At 42.0% G+C, this 26,435-nt stretch overlaps 1 protein-coding gene across 11 annotated transcripts in view; it reads right to left on the bottom strand.

Moving 5' to 3' along the window:
• The window catches only part of PDE5A (phosphodiesterase 5A), a 91,368-nt gene that overhangs the window by 28,187 nt on the left and 36,746 nt on the right, over positions 1–26,435 (bottom strand). For all 11 annotated transcript variants that reach the window (XR_014011579.1, XM_081208084.1, XM_081208081.1 and 8 more), the window contains exons 4-9: positions 15,032–15,103; positions 11,922–12,011; positions 9,858–9,995; positions 8,916–8,983; positions 3,583–3,691; positions 1,551–1,635 (exon numbers count right to left, since the gene is read on the bottom strand). Coding sequence is in view for 10 of the 11 variants with exons in the window: in XM_081208084.1 (XP_081064210.1) it covers positions 1,551–1,635; positions 3,583–3,691; positions 8,916–8,983; positions 9,858–9,995; positions 11,922–12,011; positions 15,032–15,103 (562 nt within the window). In the remaining variant the exon portion in view is untranslated. The remainder of the gene's footprint in view (positions 1–1,550; positions 1,636–3,582; positions 3,692–8,915; positions 8,984–9,857; positions 9,996–11,921; positions 12,012–15,031; positions 15,104–26,435) is intronic.

Below are 26,435 nucleotides of genomic sequence, written 5' to 3'. Positions count from 1 at the left end.
CAAAAGTTAGGCTTTCCCTGTACAGATAAGGGTGCAGCTGAAACTGAAGGAAACTAATGTCAGGTCATTATATAATGATCCAGCACAAGTCACTGAATAATTCCTAATTTAACTCTCTACTTTTAGGAAGCTTTTAAGATTCAAGTGTGACCCCCAACTGCCCAGATCATCACTGATAATGACACAAAACCAGCTATGTCCATTTCTAAACTGTGATAACCTCATCACAGTGGTCTCTTTGTGGGACCACCTTTGAACACAGCCCCTAAGCTGCAGCTCGTAGAGAGTGATGTTGCCGGGACCCCGAGAGGTTGTATGGGGTTAGCACATATGACACCAATTCTGAAGAGTTTGCACTGGCTGCTTATTACATGCTACCTTGCCAAATTCAATGTGTTGCTCTTGACCTGTAAAGCCCTCAATGACTGAGGACCCAGATATTTGAAGGAGTGCCTCTTCATATATCAGCCTGCCTGCACACTGAGATCTGTAGGAGAAGCCCTTCTTCTTATGCAAGCTCATTATGCAGGAACCTGAGAAAGGACTGCCTATGTGGTTGCGCCTTGATTGTGGAATTCTGCCTGTCACCACTATTGTCTAGAAATACACCAGTTCCGCGTGGATTTGCAAGAAGTGGAACTTGGTATACCTTCGTGTTGTCTGCTGTTGTATTTTAACAACAGGTGTGAGTTATTTTAATTAAGCTATTTTTTGTTGGCTGCAATTTTATTGAGAATCTTATGTTGCCAGCCCTTGGGTCATGAACTTGATGAAGGGTAAGATATAAATGCAATGAAATAAATAAATAAATAAAAAGCACGATATACAGTAGTAGTTTGTCTTATGCTGAAGGTAATGTAAGCTCTTGAGCAAGTGGAATTATATATCTCTGGGTTTGCTTCATTTTTCTCATGCAACATGAAGCATAAAACAGCACTTCCTTAAACACAAGATCCCTTCCCCATATGGCTCCAACCAATGACATTTAAAACTTCTGTGAGTAATGGAGTGTGAGAATTACAGTAGGAATGTTTCACTATATATTTTCAAGAAACGTTCTCTAAATAGAATGTTTTCCAAAACTTTTCCATGATGCAGTGGAAGGTCCGTCCAAATATATTAAAGGCCAAATCCCTTTTAGGAAATACTTACTGCAATTTGAAAAAGGAAGAGCTTTGCAAACAAGGCCAGAAGATACAACCCGGTGCTTTTTCGTTTTGCTATCTTACAGAAATCATGGAAACACATGCGTTGCCACAAACACTCTCATGCAAAGCGTCTTATCTGGGAGTAAAGTGCATTGAATAATATAATAGAACTTATTTCCAAGAACAAGTGTTCCAAATCAGGGTACAAAGACTCTACCATGACATGCATTCATTTTATGAAGTATAAGTGAATTTAGGGGCAAAGAAGAATTTAGCATCCATCTTAGAAAGTTAACTATCATTGCCTTCCAAGAGGATATTTTATCTCCTGCTGAACCACGAGTCTCACAAAACATCATGCAGAGTGGATGAAATGAAACACAAAAAATAAAAATATTGTACCTATTACTTTATTCTTCTTTCCGTTTTTAATTGGCGTGCATAGCAAACTTTCTATATTCTGGTTTTTACTATCTGCATTTTCATTCTGTTAATAAAAGAAACAAACCTTACTGACTCTATCAGTCGACACCAATGTTATAGATTAATCATGTAATATATAAAACTGTACAAGGATGATAATTTATGAACATGCCGGATCGTACGTCTCTCAGATTTTGGTTGGGGAAATTACAGTAGTAGCCACATTCTAAATCAACACAACTGTGAAATTTTCATTGAGATTTCCTCCATGATTTAGTACTCGAACACGTTTGCACTTTTGACAGCTGTTGTCAGGCTTTCTCTGCAGTAATAAACTGTACTTATATAATAGATACCTTTATGCCCAAATATTCACAACGTTACAATTTTCAGAAGAACTGTATGGGAATACTTACCAATTTTGCAACTAACTTTAAAAACAGCAGCAGACCCTAAAATAGTCATCTCCAGAATGGTGTCCCTCAGAGGTTTTGGACTACAACGTGCTCCAGGCCCAGCCAGCAGAGTAAGTGGTCAGGGATGAAGGGGTATTTAATCCAAAACATCTGGAGCTGGTGGAAACCTGGCCTATAATTATCCCCTTCACAAGGTAACATACTGTTGGTTTTTTAAACAGCATAATCTACACAAATAGATTCTAAGTAGAAAATTGCTAATGCTTTTTTAAAAATCAAAATCAAAACACAGAGCCCTAGATATTCAAATAGCTATTCAAATGGGTAGGGCCTCTCTCAGTATTGGGAGACTAACAGTAGTAAAAATTTGTAGAGCCCAGTAAAAGTGAAAGTGGAGGATCCAAAACTAGTCAATAGTTGCCAGTGTCAATTACATCTATCTATTCCCTACATTTATATACTAACATTCTCATGCTATTCATGGTGATGCATGTGGTTCTTTCCACCACCATTTTATCGATGAGCTGCATTAAGTTGAGAGATAGTGATTGGTCCAAGGTCACCCAGTGACTTCCAAAGGGGAGTGGGGATTTGAACCTGGGTTTCCTAGGTACTTGGGACGCGGGTGGCGCTGTGGGTTAAACCACAGAACCTAGGACTCGAATCCCCACGATGGAGTGAGCTCCCATTGCTCAGTCCCAGCTCCTGCCAACCTAGCAGTTCGAAAGCACATCAAAGTGCAAGTAGATAAATAGGTACCACTCCGGCAGGAAGGTAGACGGCTTTTCCGTGCGCTGCTCTGGTTCGCCAGAAGCGGCTTAGTCATGCTGGCCACATGACCCGGAAGCTGTACGCCGGCTCCCTCGGCCAATAAAGCAAGATGAGTGTCGCAACCCAAGAGTCGGTCACGACTGGACCTAATGGTCAGGGGTCCCTTTACCTTTACCTTCCCAGGTACTGATCCCACACCCTAACCACATTGGTTCTCTCATATCCTGACATTCCACATAAAATGTTTGAGGCAGTTTACATGAAAACTGTTAAAATGTAACAGTAATTGGGGGGGGGCAGCAAAAACAACAAATCCACAACACAGTACTAATCAGAGCAATGCAATAAACAATTAACTGTAAGGCAAAAACACAGAAGGCCAATCTATTGAAAAACAACAATCCATTAAACAATTCAAAGGATAGCTATCAAAAAGTCTAGTCCATGATCCACCACACAGCAAATCAGTGCATAACTGATCTGTCCTGAATGCATCAGTGAACAGTAGTCTTTGTAACTGAAATCATATCAGAACTTTGCCTTCCTGGACCAGGTACAAAATGGTAGAAAATGGGCCAGACAGAGCAATTGCCATCAGGCTAGACAGGTACGGTCCCATGAAAGATGTAGACATCTGCAGAGTGGGGACTGAAGCAGGTGTTGAGGGCTAATGCGATTATGCCTCTTGAAACTATTCAAGGCCTCTTAATGCAAGAAACACCCTAGAGGGGCATCGCACAAGATCTTCCGTAATTGAACTGCATGCACAAAAAGCCCTACATTTTCCATTGGTAAGGTCAAAATCTGGATTTACATTTACTTACTGTCCAAGGAAATCTTTTGTCTTGGCGAATATCTGAAATGTTAAGAGGCTCCATGGTATTCTTCACGTATTGAGCATACATATAATTAATCTGGTTTGTATCATAGTTTCTGTTGGAGCAAGAAGAAACAGAGTAATTTCTCTGCACCACCCTCCTCATTGTTATTATTCAGTTATTGATCAACATCTACATAATCATCTCAAGGCGTTGTACAATAAAAACAGCCAAAAAAACCACACCAACTGATACGTTTGAAGCAAAACTAAAACAATACAAAAGAGATACTCCTGGCAAAGACCCATTTAGCCAGCCGGGAAAATGTGTTGTAACAAAAATGTCTTCATTTGTTCCCAGAAAGTGGGTGCCTGTCACACAAGGGTGTTATTCCACAGAACAGGAGCAGCACAGTACTAAAAGCCCTGCTTCGAGTTACTGCAGAATGAACTTTCACAGACTGCAGGGATCTACTGGGTATATAAGGAATAAGGCAGTTTCTCAAGTAATCTGGTTCTGAGCTGTATATGGCCTTATATGTTAGTATCAACACATTGGAGCTGGCCTGGTAACAGATGGGAGCCATTGCAAGCAAGCAAGATGTTCCATTCTGGCAGTAGTTTGCCCCCACAAGCAACCTAGCTGTCACATTCTGCACTAGTGGTAGCTTCCAGACAAACCCCAAGGGAAGCCCTACATAGAGTGCATTGCAGTAATCCAACTGTGAAGTTACCAACGCATGGACAATTGTGGTCAAGCTATCCCAGTCCAGGAGTGGCCACAGCTGTCTTATCAAGTGAAGTCAGTAAAAGGCACTCCTAGTCACCAAGGACACCTGAGCCTACAGTGACAGAGCTGGATCCAGGAGCATCCCTTAACTGCACACATGCTTCTTCAAGGAGAGTGTGAATCCAGGGCAGGCAGCTTACCCACTTCCCAGACTTAGGAACCAGTCACCCACAGACCCTCCGTATTGGTAGAAATCAGGCTTAGCCTACCTCTAAGGGACATGGGTGGTGCTGTGGTCTAAACCACAGAGCCTAGAGCTTGCCTATCAGAAGGTCGGCAGTTTGAATCCCCACGACGGGGTGAGCTCCCATTGTTCGGTCCCAGCTCCTGCCCACCTAGCAGTTCGAAAGCACGTCAAAGTGCAAGTAGATAAATAGGTACCACTCCGGTGGGAAGGTAAACGGAATTTCCGTGTGCTGCTCTGGTTCGCCAGAAGCGGCTTAGTCATGCTGGCCACATGACCCAGAAGCTGTCTGCGGACAAACGCTGGCTCCCTCAGCCTATAGAGCGAGATGAGCACTGCACCCCAGAGTTGTCCGTGACTGGACCTAACGGTCAGGGGTACCTTTACCTTTTTTTAGCCTACCACTGCATCCAGACACTAGGCCAACCAGATGTTACAGAGAACCAGACTTAGGTATCATCAGAATACTGATGACACCTTGCTCAAAAACTCTGAATTGCTTTATTTATTTTCATATAATTCATGTTCCACTTGTTTGTAAATTCAGGTCTGAACCAGATTGGAATGGGTTTGAATAATCAGTTTCCCCCAGGAACACCAGTAGCTGCTTGACTATGACCCTCTCGCGTACTATGCCCCAAAAGAGGGTATTTGTAATAGGGTGGTAGTTGTTAAATACTATTGGGTCCAGTGTGGTTTTTTTCAGAAGTGGCCATACTATTGCCTCTTTCAGGTGGCCAGCACCTCCCTGCCCACAGAGATGTGTTCACCACAACCTGAACCCACCCAATCATTTCCCTCCCCCACAACAGCTTTAATCAGCCATGTAGGGTAAGGATCTGAAGGGCACATTGTTGGGCACATACTCACAAGCACCCCATCAATGTCATCAACCTGCAAAAACTGAAACTCAGTCAATGGGGCATTGAAAACCTCACTAGGGACTTTGTTAATCATGGCAACTAATGATCAACATTACTGTTCAACAAAGCAAGTTTAATGCATGCTTTGTACACTAGAGATGAAGTTAAGTTCCCAAGGCAGCTTTGGACACTCAAATACCACACTTGAAATCTGAGATTTTTTTGTAGGCATAACGCTTTATCCAGCACACACTCAAAATGCATTTTTCCAGTAATTTGCTTAAGTAACATGCTGGATTGTCGATAAAAAGGCATCCAACCAGAGCTGGATTTATCTGGGTTTTTTTATTTGTCTTTCAGTCCCATTGTTAATCCATCTCTGAACACTGTCCTTCAAATAAATCTCCCTGCCAAAGGATCCAGGTATTGTCTTTCCATTGACCCTAAAGACTGTGGCTCTTGGGCTTTAGTTCAAGAAAAGCCTACTGTTAACCTGAACCGAACCATGTAAACAAAGTGCTCATGAGCAGAGTGTGAGGGAGCAGCTGCTTTCAGATGTGCTGCTTAAACCTCTTCTGCTTTTTCATTTTTTCATATTGACAACTGAATGAAAAGCCAGTATTGTCTAGTATGTACATTTTATTTTAAAACAGCTTATTTTCATTATATTTAATTTATTAAATACATAGTGGAAATTCATAGTGGAATTGCATCTCCACTAAAAAGCTCAAAACTGATACACAATAAACGGCACTAGCAAAGCAATGCATACATGCCTTAGATAAACTGCTTTCCCCTCAGGGCAGATTTTTTTTGTTGTTGTTGTACCTGGGAATCACACATCCAGATAATAGCAACTGGAGCTCTCCATATATCTGCTTCTCTAAACTATTCTGGGGCTATCATTACATCCATTCACCTATTACAACCATTCACCATTTAATTCTCTAATACGTCCCTAGACTTCCACAAGATGTCTGCCCTCAAGGTGTTGCTGGACTACAGTTTCTGTCATCTTTGACTCCTGGCCACGCTAGTTGGGGCTGCTGGAAGCTGGAGTCAAAAACTACTTTAGGGAAGGCTGCTCTATGCTAGCAGCAATATCAAAGAGAGATTACCCATGCAGTCTATCTTTCAAAAGAAAAAGAAGAGCTGCAGCATGGACAGTGGATGGCAGGTCTTGAGCAATCAATGAAGGATGTTCAAAGGAAAACAACAGAAAGATAATGAGGTGCTACAGGTTTTTTAAAAAATAGAAAAACATCAAACATAATGTACATCCAAGGGAAAAAATATAAGGGAACTAATGTTGAAGAATGAAAAGCATGCAAGAAGAGAGAGGTGTTTCTAAAATCAGATTTAATCATTTGCACTTGGAATTTTGGCATGTTTGTAAAACAAAAACAAATTTGCTTCACAAATAACACAGAGCAGATGGAACCCTTATGAATGTTCTCAACACTTTCGAAAGTTCATGCTAAAAGATGCTTTTCAGAGCTGAATGCACATGTCTTGCATTGCATTTGCTGTACTGTGATATAACATTTCCTTCTTCCAATCAGACACAAAATAAATCTTTCCCAAGTAGTAATTATGTTATATTCCCTCCCCTCCCACTGCTGCCGCTCTCTTTGCTGAAGACTCAGTCTTTCTCTGTACATACTCAGATGAATTTTGCATTGACCCCATCACCTTCTGTTTTAAATTCATGCAATTTGAAGAGTCATGCATAATGCTGTACAGTGTGTGAGTGGAAAGAGCCCCATGTGCTCTAGAAGTGAAGCTTTTGGGGGGTCCTTTGTGGTTAAGGAGATACATTTGAAAACGTGTTTACAAACAGTTTCAAAACATCTCCGAACAAACTTGCCGGAGACTATGCCTTGTTCTTCAAAAGCCTGGCATTAGGGGCTGTTTTCCGCTTGGACCACCTTGTTTAGTGCAGCATCTGCAAAGACTCTGTGCCAAGATTCCTAGTTAAGAGCTCTGCGTGTATTTTATTAAGCAAATGTGATGACTTGGATATTGTGCCCTTCTAGAAAACTGTGGTCTGTAACCCTCTCTGTAAGATGAATTTCTATGTCACATACTACTCAATCTAGCTGGCACACATCTTCGTTCTATCTACAGAATTAAGTGACAGCCCCATTGATTCTGAAGGAAATTGCCAAGGGAAGGGTGATTGGAATAGCAGCCCAAGTCCCAGGAACATCAGCAGAATTAAATCAATTTCAGTAGTGAAAATAGGTCAACATTTTGAGCACATGGGTTGGATAAAAGTTTTTAATAAAGGCTGAGTTGAATTAAACTTTCAAAATGTTCCTTGTGTCTTTCCATATGTCTGTTGTTTCTTGTATTGCAGGCATGTCCAACTCCCAAGAGACTGTGATCTACTCACAGTATAAAAAGACCGGCTGTGATCTACCCATTGTCACTGCCAGAAGCTGTTGAGTTTTTTTTTAGGGGAGGGTTGAGCTTTGGGGGGGGGTTACAGAATTTGTTGAGCGTTGCTTTTTTTTTGGGGGGGGGGAGTTTGGCCAAAGGCCATCATTAAACTTCATGCCATGATCTACCTGGGACACCCCCACGATCTACCTGTTGGACATGCCTGTTGTATTGCTTCCAGGCTGACATTATGAGGACACGCAATGTGTAGATTTGACCCACCTGACCCTCAGAAGTGGCACACAGACAATTCCCATTAGTCCAAGCACAGTCTGAGCACCAGCAGCATCAGCATGAGCTTTCACCAGGGCTGGCTGAGTAACTTAAAGCCCTCTAAATGTTGTTGAACTCCAATTCATGTTTGCCTCAGCCAGCATGGTCAGTAGTCAGGGATGATACGCATTGTAGTCCAACAACTTCTACAGGGCCACAGGTCAGCCAACCCTGGTCTAAATAACTGTTTTTGGAGAGACTGCTGCAGGAAATCCCTTCTACCTGTTGTTTGCAATTTACCATCTCTGCATCTAGTTTAGCACCATATCATGCAGCCAATGGTGGGGAACTTGCATGGAAAATACACCGCAGCACTAAGAGGGGAAGATAAGCCAACAAAATGATGAACCACCTTCATCTTGACAGGATCCCTTCTCCTCTTGCTCGCTCATGAAGGCAAGTATCCTCTTTCATATCTCCTCTATCCCACGCTCCTCGCTGTGGACTTTGCCTATGCACCCACCAGAAGTAGAATGGAGCCACTAGTTTCCAATCCCTTTTGTAAAGCAACAAAGGAGCTTTTAAAAAGAAAAGTGTACTGAGCATGTACAGCCGTTCTGTCTGGTAGTGCTGAATCTCTGAGCAAAGAGGAGTGCAACCCTCAGGGGATATCTTCTGCATAAGCTCCTCTTAAATTAGCAGAATGCACAAGAGGTGTATCCTTGTGCATTATTTCATATCTGCGGCTTTGTGCAGCTAATGTTTCTGGCGATATGAAAGCAGAAAGCACTGCATTTTCTGTCTTGCCCATGTGTCTGAGGCAATGGTAATTTGAGATCCATTTTTACCTTTTGTGAGTCTCACTTGAATTTTCTAATTCCTCAGATTCCATGTGAAAGACGCTGGAAAAGGGATCCTAAAAATGAGAACAGAGTTTCAGCTTAGTTAGTATGTATAAATGGAATTATCTGTATTTCATAGCACTCAATTTATTTATTTATTTACTCAAGGACAGCAGCAAAGTTGCTTCTGTCTCATGGTACCGTGTTGCTAGACATAAGAACATAAAAGCCCAGTTGGATCAGACCAAAGGCTCATCTTTTCCAGCATTCTGTTCTCACAGTGGCCAACCAGATGTCTATGGGAAGGCAACAGGCAGATGCTTCCAGCAACTGATATTCAGAGGCATACTGTCTCAAATACTGAAGATAATATAGCCATTTTCTTATGTGACTGCCTTAAATTTCTTCATGGGTTGTAATCTGCTCCTCTCTACACCCAAAGAGCATCTTCTGAGTCCCTTCTCCAGGTGTCCTCACCAAGTGAGATGGGCTAGGTGCCACCCCAACCATGGAATGCTCTCTTCAGGCGTCTGCACCCTTGATGCCATTTCAGCATTAAGCAAACACCCTTTTTATGTTTGCAGGCCTTTTAATCTGTTCCTTCTTTAAATATGTTGTGCTGATTTTATGTTTTAGCGATTTACTGTATGTATACTATTGTTGTTGTTATTTTTGTTCTCAGTCACTATGAGAGACAGATCAAAAAAATTTAAAAATGCAAGGCAGGACAGTGCAGGGTGCACAACAACCACTGCACTCTGCTCTTTCAGCGGCTGCAATCCAGGGGTCTAGTCCATTGTTGTTCCTTGTATGCATATGGTCACTGAACGCAGTTGCAAAAGATGGGCTTCCAGCGCTGATTATGGGAAGCTGAGTGCTGGCTCTAAGGCATCTAAGGGATGCCTGAGAATCTTCTTTCCTCAGAAAGGAGTCAGGTTCTGTACTTACCGAGCTGTCTTCGTCCACGATGAAAATGGTGCACTTCTGCACCTGCATAAAGGTGATTATGGTGGCAGCTATCTTCTTCAAAATCACTTCTAAAGATTGCTGCTCTTCAAATATTAAGCTGGCAAGATCGAGGAGAACCTACAAGGGAAAAGAAAAGAAAGATATATTAATGTTGGCACATTTTTGATGGAAAGCAAGGCATATACAAATTTAATAATTATGAAGTGAGATTCCGCCCCCCCCCCTTTTAATGGAGATGAAAGTCTCAGGACCAAACAACGCATGATGCTGATCATTTATTTTTATATCTTTTTAAACCAAAGAATCATAAGCATTTTTCATTCACACAAAACCCCTTATCAGGAACCTTGCTGCAAGACAATCATAGCAGAACCCAAGCCATAACAGAACCACATAATAATAACGGAGCATAACTGAGGAAATGTTTCATCCCACAGATTTCTTTTTTTTTACCTAGTTCTTTTACAGTTCCCCCTACCTTTTCTTTTGGTGATATCCTTTGGTTAAACCGACAAATATTTAACATAAAAAAAGTTTTCAAATTAGCTACTTGGCTACCCATGCTTTCTGCTTCCTGTCTACTCAAGACAGAGACATCATTCATCCATCTTCTGCAATAGAAATTTTGGGTCGGGTACATTCTTAACCCAGTGGGGACTCGCGTCTTTGGATGTTTTGGCTCATCGTGTCAACACAACCTTGATTTCTCCCACAATGCCCCACTGTAAGATTTGCCGTGGGTGGGTGTGTATGTGGAGTGGAATTCTCAATTTGGCAAACTAGGACCCTGTTTGAAAAAACATCAACCATGCAGTGCCGCATTATGGAGCTGGGCTGAGACGTTTACACCCCTTTTCAAGCAATTTTGAAATCCCACCCCACTTGCAAGTTTAGGAGCACTGTCTGCCTATTTTATTCATACTGATTTTTTTCCACACTGCCAGAGGTGGGCCTAGATACTTCCCTCCGTAAACAGTGGTGGAATATAAATAACCCTCCAACAAAGCACATGGCTAGAGGACACACCCTTAGAAGCATACTGAGAGAGACCAACTCTGATTCACCAGATACAGTAAACACCCTATTAATACATGTGGAGGAGCCTCAGAGTCTGAGTGAGTTTACAGAAGACGCAGGATCAGGGCTTGTTCAGGCTCCAACTCACCCCAACGTCAGGAAAATTGGAGTGGCAGTGGGGGGGGGGCAGATGCTCTGAATTTACCTTCCTTTCTTTTCTACTTTCCCTCCAAGCATTTGAAACCTCTCAACTCTTTATTTCTTTAGTTACATCTCACCACTGCCCATCGAGGTATTTGTATGTTGGCTACAATCTACAAGTTCATATAAGGCCTGTGGCTCAGTGGGGGGAGCACATGCTCTGCATGCACAAAGTCCCAGGTTCAATCCTAATGTCTCCAGCTATCTGAAGTAGCAGGGAGCCAGTTTGGTATAGTGGTTGGCATAGTGCCAGACAAGGACCTGGGAGACAAGGGTTCAAATCCCCAAGAAGCCATGAAGTTCACCTTGGGCCAGTCACTGCCTTTCAGCCCAACCTACCACACAGGGTTGTTGGGGGATTGAATGGGGAGTTGGAGACCCATGCCTGCCACCTTGTGCTCTATGGAAGAAAAGGTGGGATATAAAGCAAATAGAGGCCTTGGAAAGCCCAAGACTATGCGAGCCAAATCAAGGCCACATGGACAGGCTCCCACACTAATTCTGCCCACAACTCCAAGCCATACATTATGCAAGAGATGGTAGATAGATAGATAGACAGATGATAGATTGATAGATAGATAGATAGATAGATAGATGATAGAGATAGATGATAGATAGATAGATAGATAGATAGATAGATAGATAGATAGATAGATGGTGATGATAGATAGATAGATAGATTGTAGACAGATGATAGATGATAGATGATATAGATAGATAGATAGATGGAAAGATGATAGATAGATAGATAGATGATAGATAGATAGATAGATAGATAGATAGATAGATAGATAGATAGATGGGATAATGACTTTTTAGGCTCACCTGGTTACGTCTGTTTTCCAACAGGGACGTCTCATACAGCTGTGCGTTGTGAAGAACAATTCCACAAAAAGCCAGATATGCAGCAAAATCCTAAAAACCAGGTAATACTAAGTTAATTGAATTGGCAGGTTGAGTATTGAGATGGCTGGGAGATAGTCAACTAATCGCTGTCAAAGCACAATACAGTATAGATAAGGACCAGAAAGTATTGGGCTAAATTCTACTAACACAAAAGCAGAGAGGGGAGGTTTCAAATTGGACAGAAAATTGTCTCGCTTGCTCTAGGTGCTTTCCTCTCTATTGGTTTATATTGACTCTTAACATTTGCATAAAACACACTGGCAATCCTAACCAGTGTGAGATTACTTCTCTGCTCTTTGCCATTTGTCTTCAGTATCTGCCAACAATCCCAAAGAAGGGACAACATATACAGGCCTATATATCAGATTCCCCAAACAGTTATTTACATTTTGAAATGCTCTTGTGTTTTCTTGTTTCTAACAGCACTCCAATTACTTGGATATGGCATGAAGAGTTGTTATTTTCTGTTCCCAAGAAACCTGCTTTAGTAGCAATGAGTGTTGTTTATATACTGTCCGAAAATACCCAATTCTACCTGTGACCATATCCCCAGTGGTAAAGATTTGTGGTTAATTCTTGCAAACACAAAACCAGAGTTGGACAATGGAATGTCTTATTTGCAAAATTAAGTGCACAATGTCTTACAGAGACCCTCATCAACTTGGTCCAAAGCAAATAAAATAAAGAGTCTCCTTCCCTGAGCAATAATAAAAACAATCTACAGATGCTATCAAAGAGTGTCTGAGATTATTTTTTGACAATTATACATAAAATTGTTCTGCTAGTCAGCAGTTGCCAGGAGTTCTGCATTTGTTTTGGAAACATGTGTCTCGCTTCTAACCACAGCTTACTTAAGAAGTATCAGTGACATCAAGGTATTTATTCATGAATAAGTGCATTCTTGAGCACAACCCATGCAATATTTATCTCTATTTTGTCATGATAAAAGTATTCCATAATAAGTAGTTCTGGGGAACCACACACACCGAAAGTTACGTCAGCCTTAAATACTGAACACATGGTATAGCCCCCTATCATACAATAAATTATGTGTTTTAAAAGTAGGAATCAAATTTTGCTTACATAGCAAACTTGTGAGCCATTTTTGTTTAGGAAATATATTACTTCTGATGTCCTGCAGATGTTCATCACACATTCCATTTAGACAGGATGAATGAATTCTTATCCTGCTATTGCCAATGTTTGTCAGCTAGTAGCATAGAGCAGCCTTTCCCAAACCAGTCCCCTCTCAATATTATGGACTACAACTTCCAACAGCTCCAGCCAGCACTTGGGATGATGGAAGTTGTAGTCCAACTGCATCTGAGAGAGTTGGGCTGGGGAAGTATTGGAGGATTTAACAGTGAATAGATATAACGATGGTATAATCATAGTTCATCATAAAAACTGCCCTGAGATTTACAAATGAATACAAATTCAATAAATAAGAAGAATAAGAAGCTCATAAATGAGTGATTTCTGTTAAGAACATAAAAAGAGCCCTGGTGGATTAGAGCAGGGGTTGTCAACCTGGTCCCTAGTGCTCACTAGTGGGCATTTCAGGATTCTATGTGGGTGGTAGGGGGTTCTACAGAACAAGCTGAATCTTCCTTCCATCAAGCACTGGTGGGCGGTAAGGAAATTTTACCATCAAGAAGGATGCATTAGTGGGCGGTAGGTATAAAAAGGTTGACTACCCCTGGATTAGAGGAAGGCCTATCTAGCCTAGCGTCTTGTTTCCTCACACTGACCAACCAACCAGATGCTTCTGGGAAGCCCACAAGCGGGACACGAGAGCAATAGCATAACGGGAAGCAGCCGTTTTGCGGGGGAGTTCTGTTCCTTGCCCCCATGCACGTCAGTGGAGTGGACATAATCTGCTCTGTTATGCCCCCATTCAGCTCTCTTCTGGGTCCAAAAGGACCTACATGGCGCAGTTGCGCATCAATTGGACATGTGCAAAATGGTCACCGCCTGTACTCCTGCTGTTGTTTCCAAGCAATGGGTTTTCAGAGGCATGCTGCCTCTGATCCAGGATGTATAATAAAGCTACTGACAGCCTTTATCCTTCATGAATTTGTCTTATCCCCCTTTAACACTATCTGGGCTGATGGCCATCACTGCATTTGGGGGAAGCTAATTCTAGAGTTTTAACTATGCGACATGTGAAGAAACACTGACTTTTGTCTTCATTGGATGAATCCCAATACTTTGAGGCTCTAGTACTATGTTCAAGCAGACTAAACAATCCAGAATAAACTCATGTAAACAGAGAGGAAATTAAATTATCTGTGTATAACAACAACTTCTATGAGTCTATATTTGAATGAAATTGTTGAATTTCTAAGCTCTGTTACACAGAATGCTTATTTATTTTGTTTCACTGTATAGACCACTCACATAATAATATATATGAGTGCTGTACTTCTTCTGAATATAATTTCCAAATGTCTGAATGCTTCCAAACTGCTTTAATTTACTCCCACACTGTTGTCAGTAGAAAAGTGGTTTAATTTTGTGCTGTTCACATGGTCATTGAAAGAAATATTAATTAGTTCATGTTACTCTATTTATTTATTTATTGTTTCATTAGGTGATTCTTCACTTTCTAACAAGTTTCCAAGTAGCTTACAGAATATTAATATTACAAGAAAATTGTTTTAAAGAAAAACATTTATGTACTGCTTTTCATCCTTAATAGCAAAGAAATGTGCAAAAATAAAAAGACAATCAAATTACAAAATTCAGAATAAACTAGGAGCCGCTTAGTCCGACAGCAGGTAAGTCAAAAGAATCCAGGTGGTACTAATGGCCAGCAGAATTTTCCAAAGCCAACTTTTTTCAGCATGGTGCTTAAATGACATTAAAGCAGGCACCAGGTGAGCCTCCCTGGGGGAAGGACTCCACAGCCAGGGTGCTACCACCTAGTTGGCCCTTTCCCTAGAAGCTACCTGCCCCACCTCAGATGGTGGAGGCACTTGAAGTAGCTTTGCTGTCATGGAAAGTGAGGAGAAGCCAATCATTTATACCTTCTCATCTTGCTCAGTGAATATTCCTCCACCACCAGACTTCTTGTTGATTGCTTGTGCCACACCAACCACCTGATGAAAATAAAATATAGAAATACTAGTTAATTCCATAGGGTTTTGACTGCAAGTCATGTAGAAGTGAGCATTAGATATCAAGTAGCTGCTATGTACTAACTTCTACTTCTTCTTCTTCTTATTTTTAAATAAATGTACGTTTTAAATGAAAATGTGTATTTAACATCTCGACTTGATTGGTACTATGATTTCTCCATGTCAGAAACTTTGACAAAACAGATGGCAAGAAGAGCCCAAAATGTATATTAATTCTCCAAATCCAACGCTATGTACCACATGTTGTCAATGGCAATGAGATGAGGGTGGTAGAGAAGGAAACAAGGAAGGCAGGAATCTCAGCTTTCACTGTTTTCTGCTCCTGCCCCTACCAAGTGACAGCCCCTTTTTGACAGCCCCGGATTACTCCAGGTGGACCACACCCCAGTGAACCAGGGGCTGCCTGATGTCAAGAACTGGCTGGATGAGGAGGAGTGGTGGGAGGCACCAGCCTGGGAACCCCCCTAGGGAAGCCTGAGAGCCAGAGGCGTGGTGGTGAGACATTGAGGACAGATCAGAGGGGGATGGGAGGGGAGGAATGGTTGGATGTTGAAGAAGCAACAGGCTTTAGTGAGCAAGAGGAGCCAGGTACGGAAAGCAGCTCAGACTCAGCTGATGAAGCAGAGAAGGAGGGGATAGATGCGCCATTATAGGGGCTGGTTCTGCCTGAGACCTCTCTGCTTGTATGCTGTTTTTCTGAATAAAGAATTTACTTTTCTGCTCATCTCTGCATCTTCAGTGATGCCCTGCATCTGAACCTGCCCTGCATCTGAACTTCTTCTGGTTAAATGTTGAATTGGCCACATTCTGTTCAGGATGCACAACCCTACCATGTAGATGGAAGGATCTTTTCCAGCTTGTAGGCAATCTTTGGGGGTGGGGCGGGGCTGTGCAACAAGCATTGGCAGGTTATTAAGCATTGTGGCTCCTCCAAGCCTCAGATTCCCCAGAACCTGGTTTTAAATGTTATTATTTATTTATATCAAACCTTTAAACAAAGTTATGCAAGGCACTTTACATAAAATTAATACAAAGTTCTAATAGAATATATAATGATAATCATAGACTAATAATAGACACAATATGATATGGTATAATATAGAATAAATAAAATAAGACACAGACAAAGAGGCAGAATTTACAATAAAAGCAATGCTATTCTTTTTGCATACCACATCCTCACAAGTTAAGGGCTTGCCTACAGCTTGCCAGTGACATACGTGGCGTATTCTCCTTGATTCAGATGGTGAAAAGAGAAGTTCATGTTCAAAGCTCCTTAAGTTCATTTAGCTCAGATGGAGAAAGCATGCTTTTTCTCTCTGTGTGTGTTGTCTTTGGAGTTTCTAAGTAACTGTTTAATTTCAAGTGACTTGAAATGCCTAGCTGCTTTTTGTGTACATATAATAGCTCTGCTGGATTTCAGAGCTTCCTGATGTTAACAGCCACAATTCCATGAGCATTAATGGAAAGTTTCAAAGGGAGTGCTCCATTAATACACTTATATCTGATCTTCTTGGGGCCTCCTGCAGAGAGGTAATTGAGTCAGATGAGCAACTTTTGATGTATCACTTGTCGTCCAGAGCAAATGAAAATAGCAAGATGCTTTTTTTGAAAGGTTTATCTGCACACAGAATCTGAAGTGCTTTCTTCCAAAGGGAAATAGCTCTGCAACCATTAGCCCAATCCCACCTCACTTATTTTCCTGCCTCTTTTAACCTCCTTTCAAAGTTTGGCACAGAAGAAAACAATTTCTGAAGAGGAAGGGTGGTGGTGAGGAGGAAGGGATATCTGTTGTTGTTGGCGGCATCCATCTGTCTCGAAAGACAATGGAGTGCTCCTCTGGGGGGTGAAGTCAAACCGCTGAAGAATCACAGCGCCTGCTGTGGATGCAGAGACCGGTAACTCGCAACTGCTGACTGACTGCTGTTTCTGCTGCATTAGCAGCACCAAAGTGACCTCTCTGGGGTGCAAGCCTGGACAGTGTGGATGGAGGTACTGGGCTGCCCAGAAAACAAGACACACGCACCCCGGCCTTGCTGTTGTGGTCCAAAGGAAAGCAGATCAATACATGTGGCACCAGCTTGGCTGCAGGAGTTGCCGGAAATAGATGTACAAGGCGCCACCCAACCGCCTTAGGGACTTCACTCCAGATTTGTGTAGGGTTTACTCCTCAGACTTTTCTTCTCCCAAAGAAAGGCAATGGATACTGATTTTTCCACAGGGTTTACTCCCAAAGCCTTTCTTACAAATGAGTATAGCTACAAGGCAGTGGAGGTTTGGGATCAAAGTTTTCTTTCTTTCTTTCTTTCTTTCTTTCTTTCTTTCTTTCTTTCTTTCTGATTTGCTACCTTCCCAGATTGGGAGACTGGTGCAATGGGGGTGCAGTATTGGGCGCACCAGATTGAAAGCCAGGTAAGAAATGCATGTAAAATATAGCACCAGCTCCAGATAGTTATCTGCAGATATATAGCATCTACGCTTTCTTGTCCAGGAGAAATGGATTCTGGAGTTGTGAAAAACATTCAGCAAAGTGAGAAAAATCTAAACATGCATAATTTGAGCTGGTGGAGCATCATCATACATAAGTAAGATTTTTATCCTTTCCTAAAACTGACCAAATAATACCACCATGAGTAAAAACAAGACCAGACTGTGGGAAATGAACCTAGGAACACATCCCTTAATTAAGCAGATGAATTGAACCGACATTTAAGCCTAACCAAAATTCTTCAGACAAACCTTCCATGCATATCCCAAGAGTGCACTACAAACTGGAACAGAGTTAAACTCATCATTCCAAACAACATTACTGGACAAGTAATAAACATTTACTCTTCAACTTATGCTCTTACTTCCCCACCCCACCCCTTATAGGTTGTCTGTACAGTGGTACCTCGGGTTAAGTACTTAATTTGTTCCGGAGGTCCATTCTTAACCTGAAACTGTTCTTAACCTGAAGCACCACTTTAGCTAATGGGGCCTCCTGCTGCTGCTGGGCCGCCGGAGTACAATTTCTGTTCTCACCCTGAAGCAAAGTTCTTAACCTGAGGTAATATTTCTGGGTTAGCGGAGTCTGTAACCTAAAGTGTATGTAACCTGAAGCGTATGTAACCTGAGGTACCACTATACTACTTCAGTTGCAAGCTGCAAAACAAACTTTTCTCTCTCATCCATTAATATTCATAGTATGTTAGAGCAATATATATATATATATATATATATAAAAGGTTTTTTGACCTCGGTTGTTTTTCCCCAATACTCTAAGCGTTTGCAGTTTTAATGAATATTTTGAATTAATTTTAGTGTAGATATACCATACTAACATGAAGATAGAGAAAATATAAGGCAAAGCTGTATTAGGAAGAGAGGGGGGAATAACAGATAGAAACAATACACCATGATATGTTATATGGAAATACATTGCCTGCTACCATTCTGGAATGACCAAGTAGCAGGTTTAAAGTAACTTATGTCATGACACCATCTTGCCAATGAGAACAATATGGGGTTTGCTTCTACTTCTCTGATGGAAAATGCATTTACCTTAGGAATAAGCACCCATTTGTTATAGAAAAGGGGTAATATATCCATTTAAAAGTAAAAGTAATAATAAATGATCACCCGTAACCAGATATGTGCCTGGCCAGCTGTGCCCAAACTAAGAAATGTTGATGCGTAAGAGCTGGCGGAGAGGATGCTGGTAGGGTGTAGGGGAACCAGATTGACGGTCAGGCCAGGCAAGGTCCAAAGTGGCCCAAGTGAGACCACAGATGGGAAGGGCTGGTATCTTGGGGTGGATTCCTTTGAGTAGATGTTGGGGGTGGGGGAGGACAGTAATTTGGGGTGGTATTTTGGGGAGAGGTCTGCTCTGCTGGGGACAGCAAGATGATCAGCAGCTGGAATAAATTATTGCTCTTGGTATTGAATATGTAGCTTTACCTACTACATTTCACATTGTATTTTTGCTACGTTACACTGTAAGCCACTTTTGAGTGTTGTTTTAATAGGAAAAACGGGCTGTACATATTAAAACTAACCCAACCTAACCTTAAAATGTGGGGAGAGGGGAAGGAGGAAGCTATTATGACCTGCATCAACCCCAGGGGGCTTTGACATGCTGATCCCAGCCCAGGTGCTGATTCCAGACCTGTTTGTCACTGGTACCATCATATGGCAATCTCTGGGAGGCCATTTGGAGCCCTGGAGTTCAGCACAAAAGTCCAGTCCAGCTACAGCACTGCACAAAAGAGAGGGGAAGGATGGGGGAAGCTTGATTTTAAAGTGTTTTGTTTATATAAAGAAAAAAGGGTCTGAGAGTAACCCAGAACCTTGAGCAAGCTTTCACTTCCCACTGAGGCCTGTCTGGAGGCTCTCAATACCTGGAATTCCCAACCCCAGCAACTCAGATCTTCTAACCACATCCCAGTAGGAGAGAGGAAAGTTTATTTGTTTATTTGTTGCCTCTCATGAGCTTTTTGCACCCTCAGGAAACCAAAGATGTACAAGATAAAGAAGGCTGTAATTCAGTTTAGCAGCTTTAGCACATTAGTAGCAAGGGGCTACTGCCTGGAGTCCACCAGAAATAGAATTATTTGTGACCACCGCTGTTTGGAAGGGATATGAAACAGGAAATGATGCCTTTGGCTATTAATGCAGACCTCAACAGAAGATCTTTTGCAAAGCACACATATGGAAAAGTGTGCTCACCCACTAAGCAGCAAAGTTCTAATAGCCAAGTTGCAAAACTGGGTGGAAAAACACTTTCAATATCTCAGTGGGTTAAATGGTGATTTATAGGCTTCTTCACTCTCTCTCACACCAAGCTCTCCAAGCTACTGGCAACACAAGTGGGATCATTGTGCTGCTAAGTTAGCCATTAGCAAGCATGGTCTCAAAATGCTCATTTTAAATAGAGGTTGTATTGTCAGGCGCACTGCATAAAATCCAACTTTGCTCTTTTAAAGTTAATGGTAAACTACTCTTGGCATCATCATACAAGTCCCACACTTTAAAGAAGTCTTCCAAAACAAAACAAAACAAAATCTGGGCAACAGTAATGCAAACCCCTCACCCCCCACACACTATAGCCAAACACACACACAAAATCGATGTACAAAGGCTGCCATCATTTTAGACATCTTATACCATCACACAGCTGCTCTCCAATTCCCAAGGCATCTTTTAATTTAACGGAAGTGTCCTTATTTTAGAATATCATCCCTCAAAGAACAGACAGTCCAGATCGCCCTGAGTCAAGTTCTTTTTTATCTGCATACAACAGATACCACAAGGAACAGATAACATGGCAGTTTCACTAAAAAGAACACCCCACAGCCACCCACAAAACTCCTGTTACTATAAATTCCTATCTAAGTGCCTCACAGCTCCCCCTTACACTGGCAGAGTTTCATCCATTTTCTCTGGATCATCCCCCAAGGCAAGCATATCTCCGGCTCTCACCAACATCTACTGCAACCATGGCTTTCGTAAATAGGCCTGCTTTTAGGCAGCTCAGCAATCCCCCAGGAGGATGACGTCACATACTAAATTCTCTCTTGGTGGAGGTCTGCACACTAATGGAATCAATTCTTCTCAACAAGTTCAACATGTAAGTGGCTGCCTCAACAACTCCACCAAAAATATACTTGCCTTTCGCCCCCGGTTCTGTGTCTCTAAGCAGTTTCGCAAGAAGCTGAAACCCAACTAGTGGCTGCACCTGCTGCATTTATGCCTGACTTGGCGCAGAAGATAAATCAAGAGGGATAGTGAAACAGTCTTAGTCATGGCCCTTGGTTCATTCTTCTCCTGCCCTTATCTACACCACCTCAGAGCAGTGTTTTAGGATGAAATCCTATACAGTGGTACCTCGGGTTACATACGCTTCAGGTTACATACGCTTCAGGTTACAGACTCTGCTAACCCAGAAATCGTGCTTCAGGTTAAGAACTTTGCTTCAGGATGAGGACAGAAATCGTGCTCCGGCAGCGCGGCAGCAGCAGGAGGCCCCATTAGCTAAAGTGGTGCTTCAGGTTAAGAACAGTTTCGGGTTAAGAACAGACCTCCAGAACGAATTAAGTACTTAACCCGAGGTACCACTGTACAGTGGTACCTCGCAAGACGAATGCCTCGCAAGACAAAAAACTCGCTAGACGAAAGGTTTTTCCGTTTTCGATTTGCCTCGCAAGACGAAATTTCCCTATAGGCTTGCTTTGCAAGACGAAAACGTCTCGCGGCTTTGTTTCCTTTGTCTAAAAACAAAGACATGTTTTGTTTATAAAGTTAATTTATTTTCCCTTCAATTTTTGAACTGCTCTTTACAGTATGTGTGACTTTAAAGAGCAGTTAATAAACTGTTGTTGTACCAAATTTGGCTTTGTTTGGACTTTTTTTGACCATAGGAACACATTAATTGATTTTCAATGCATTCCTATGGGATTTCGTGATTCGCAAGACGAAAAATTCGTTAGACGACAAAACTTGCGGAACGAATTAATTTCGTCTTGCGGGGCACCACTGTACCCACTTTCTGGGGAATAAGCCCTATTGAACTCTATGGGAATACATGTACAGGATTGAGCTATAAGTGCCTCACAGAAATTCTATGAGGTAAGTTAGGCTGAGAGACAGCATATTGGCTGTCCACCAGTAAGGAGGGATTTGCACCGGCTTTTTGCCAGCTCCAAACCTAATAGCCCAGGCTCTTTGCCACATTAATTGTCCCTGCCAGCGCCACAAATGCTACAGCATGCTTTAAGGAGGGTTATTTATTGTACTCTTCAATGCATGCTGTTTTGTCTATTATTGTCCAGTCACCACCGGCCCTTGTGTAAGGATTCCAGAGCGAAGAGATTTCAATATTAAGCACATGGCAGCTCACATAGAGAATGTGAGTAAACTCTCTAAGCTTCCCAATGTGCTCTGACACCAGTCCACAGGTGCACAGCTGACATGCAGGTGTTGGCTCACAACACTGGCCTTTTTATTTTTATTAGCTTTGAACCACAGAAAGCTGAATCCATTTCAATGGTATCGCAGGCGCTGAAGAATCCAAAAGGAGAACACTTTCGCCCTGTGTAAACAGCTTCCTGCCATGAAAGGGAAGCTTGTGGTTCTTAAAGAGCTGTGAGGAAACAGTAAAAAAAGGACTGTGTTAATATAGCCTAAAAAGACCATTCAGCTGCTCCTTATTAGCCCTGCAGGTTTCTCTTTTACTATGGAAAGCATGTGAACCATATGCGGGCTCCTTTATTCTTTGGATCCAGGGGCAGAACCCTAGACTTGTTATATGTGGGATTGTGAAAAATGGAAAGAACCAGGCACATTGCTGAGGACTCTCTTGGGTGATAAGCCTCGGCATTATTTTAGTTTAAAGGAATGTTAACATCCTTGATTGGCTGGACCATGAAAGGAAATTATTTTCTATAGCCAGCCAGAACAGATTCTGAACTCATTTGAACTGGTGCAACTCCAAGTAAATGCCAAGTATTTGCCTTCCACTAATAAGCCTGGTCCATGATAAAGGCTGTGCATTTAAATAACATTTATAGCACATCCTGTCCATGGCTCCAAAGAAGCTTGGGAACTGTAGTTTACCAGTAACAGCTGCAATTCCCAGCACCCTTTGCATGCTACAGTTCCCAGAATTCTTGGGTGGGTGGGAACTTGCTTTAAATGTCTGATATGTATGCAGCTTCTAGCTTCCTGAAGATAGGCAATTGATAAATGGCACATGCAACTCGAGAGAATTTCTTCAAGCCTACAGGGGTGAGAGGGGCAGGCTGAGGTTTACACAGTTAACAAACACAGTGTATGTGACAGCATGCATTTCAACAAAGTCCTGGGCTCTCCGTGTTAGACTAGTTTAGAAATAGCTGAAATATACACAGAAGTTTGAAACTGTAAACAGATATAAGCTTCTTTGCACACAGAAATAGACATGAGTTCTGCAGACTGATCCAGACTCTGATGTTTTTGCCTCCCTCTCAGCATCTTGGTACTTACTTCCACCAAATGGTGATTCTCTGGCCGGCCAGTCATTCTTGGAGAAATGTGGGGATAGGGAAACATATCCATGCAAATTCAGTTCTACGCAATGACTAACGGATATACAGGACGAAAGCCAATCCAGCAACCCATTTTGAATGTTGAGCAAGTGATACAGTCTGTGCCATTCTCAGAGATTCATAGGGGGAAATGATGTGCTGTTGAATATCCACCGGACTCACATCTGAAGCTTTGGAATAACATTTTCCCATAGAATTCTATAACTTGGTGGAGGAGGAAAATGTTTGTTAAAGGGATTTATGTTCTCATGTTCCCTTGGGGGAAACACCCAATAATTTTTATTTTTTTTAAAAAGGAAAATAATAATGGCAAGCCCATCACAATATGGGTTGGCATAACTTTACACACTTTAGGCAGAAATCCCACCTTGGTTGAATTGCACACTGTATCACATACTCATGGGGAAGACTTAAAGTCAAAGCTGTAAAGCCTGTGATTTTGCAGCCTTAATTGTATTTTACCCTCATTTCCCCTACTCTCTCTATGCATGTCTTTTCATCGCCAATACAACTGCAGTTCCCTTCCGCTAACACTTTGCCGCTGTCTGTTGTGTGGACCGTGTTGTTATACAGTTTAGCCACTAGGTGGCACTGGACTTGGTTGAACCTGGGTGCAGCCAGGAGTTTCCTGTTTTGCTCTTGTTGGAATGAGACAGTAAACTTATTGCCGTAGTTTCCTGACTGGTGTGTCCTTTACACCAGGAGGGACCAACATAGTGCTTTCCAGATGTTGCTGGACTCCAGTCAGCCTCCAACAGCATGGCCAATGGTCAGGCATGGTGGCAGCTGTTGGCCAACCACGTGGAGGGCACAACATTAGCTACCCTTGCTAGAAGCCTCCCATGACAGCTAGTTGCCTTTCTAATCTTCTGGAGCACAATGTTCATCATTGCTCTATTTCGGATGTTTCATTTGTGTGAAAAGGAAAAGCTTCAACGATCATATCAACTGCCGTGGAGTTTAATGCTCACTATTGTTTTTGATTCTTTTGGCCTAAAATAGACATGCTGACTTTTAGCCTTCAAAACGACTTTGCCCTTCCTGGTTCCCTGCAGGCTTTTCTCCCTAGGCCTCAGGCATTTCTGTAGCATCGCTAGCTGCGTTCAGCGTTTTATTTTATCTGGATGCTTCTCGCTGCATTCTTGTACATTCAGATCTTAGATTTAATTCTGTGAAAGCTACTTCAAACCCCAAAGGGAGAATGTGTCGTTGTTTTTTTTCATTGTTATTCCTAAGCTAAACACTTTTTTTAAAGCTTCCTGTGATGATTATAAGATTCAGTAAAGACAACACTAAAGAAAAATTATCCACTAAACCAAAGAATGCACCAAGGGGCCGGAAATATATATTTGTCTCTTTTAGAGCAAAGGGGCCCTGTTCACATTCAGCTGCGGATTGCATTATAATTATTTTAGAAGTGGATTGCATGATATACTTATTTATTTAGGCATACTCCGGCTGTTTTTACCCCTATGGAGATGAACTTCCTTCTCGGCCAGAAAACTAAACAATGGATACCAGTTAGCCGTTCTACCTATGCTGGCCTTTAAAACTGGTGGCTCCCTTTATCATTAGACCACTCCAGTAAACCACTACATTTTCAAGCCGTTCATGGGGTTCTTTTCCCATTTGTCCTACAGAATGTGTCAAACACGTAAATTTATGTTTTATTCAGTAAGCTGCTCCTGCTCTTTGCCCAAATCAAGGATACTCAGTCACACCCAACCATCCCCTCATCCCGTTTCTTTCCCCTCTTCCACTGAATTGATCTTTCCCACTTCTCCCCCTCAAACCACCCAACCCTACTTGGGCAACCCTTGTCCAGCTGCTCCTTTCCACCTACCTATTTGCCTGCATTTTCAGTCACAGCCACACCAAACATTTAAAGCGTTCTAATGCTGCTTTAACGGTCATGGCAGCCACCCAAGAATCCTAGGAACTGCACTTTCTTAAGGATGCTGAGAGTTGTTGGGAGACTGCTCACAGAGCTACAATACCGAACATGCTTAACAAACTCCAGTTCCAAGGATTCTTTGGGAGAAAGTTCTGACTGTTGAAGTGGAAGAAGAAGAAGAAGAAGAAGAAGAAGAAGAAGAAGAAGAAGAAGAAGAAGAAGAAGAATAGTAGTAGTAGTAGTAGTAGTAGTAGTAGTAGTAGTAGTAGTAGTTTGGATTTGATATCCCGCTTTATCACTAACCAAAGGAGTCTCAAAGCGGCTAACATTCCCCTTTCCCTTCCTCCCCCACAACAAACACTCTGTGAGGTGAGTGAGGCTGAGAGACTTCAGAGAAGTGTGACAAGCCCAAGGTCACCCAGCAGCTCAGCATCACCCCTGATAAGTGCCCAGACTAGCTAAGGCTGATGGTTGTTGAAGTCCAACAACCCCTGGAAGCCACAGGTTCACCATCCCTACATGATGAATCTATTCAGAGGGGGAGGGACCTTGTTATTACATCTGTTCCAACAGAATTGCCACTTTTTTCCTTCTTGCCTGCTGCGAACACTTTAGGAATATTGAAACAACCTGGTGTTATGTTTGTAAGGAAGTTTTCTGGATAAATTAGGAATCCCAACCAATACTATTGGTTCAGAAGACACTGTCAAATTCAAGAAGGGTCATCATGTTCCTGCTGAAGGATGGTGATCTCCTCCCCATTTCTCCCAATCATTTTCCTTTAATGAAAACATCCCCCCCCCCCAAATCTGAACTTTTCAGTTTAAATTTGTCCCTAAGAAGCTCGTTTTCTTCTGTGATTTAAAGTAGACTCAGCTCTAAAACTGCTTTCTTCTGCTCTAAAGCTGCAGGTATTCTTTCTATTCAAAGTCTGTGAGATAGACTTCCCAGAAATGTGCTCTGAATAGAAGGGCACTAAACATTTAAAGCACATGTATGCACATGCCTCCCTGCAAAGAATCCTGCAACTATAGTTTGTTAAGGGTGCTGGGAATTGTGGCTGTGAGGGGAAAACTACAGTTCCCATGGTGCTTTGGGGGGCAGCCATGTGCTTCAAATTTATGGTGTGTACTCAGCCCAAATCATCTTCTTGACTTCACTGGCCCCAACATCTAATGGGCATCTCTCAGGTTTCCTGCAGCTTCTTGCCTTAGCTTTCCTCCTGCAAGAACAATTATATACCAAAAAAAAAAAAAAGCCACAAAACGATGTCATTTCTCATGCCTTCCCCTTTTGTGGAAAGAAGGATGTGAGTCTATTTTGAAGTATATAGTTT

The sequence above is a fragment of the Podarcis bocagei genome, assembly GCF_964188305.1.
Source record: "Podarcis bocagei genome assembly, chromosome: 9".
NCBI lineage: Eukaryota > Metazoa > Chordata > Lepidosauria > Squamata > Lacertidae > Podarcis > Podarcis bocagei.
Note: the sequence above shows the minus strand (reverse complement) of the source record. Positions and strands in the feature narration are given on the sequence as shown.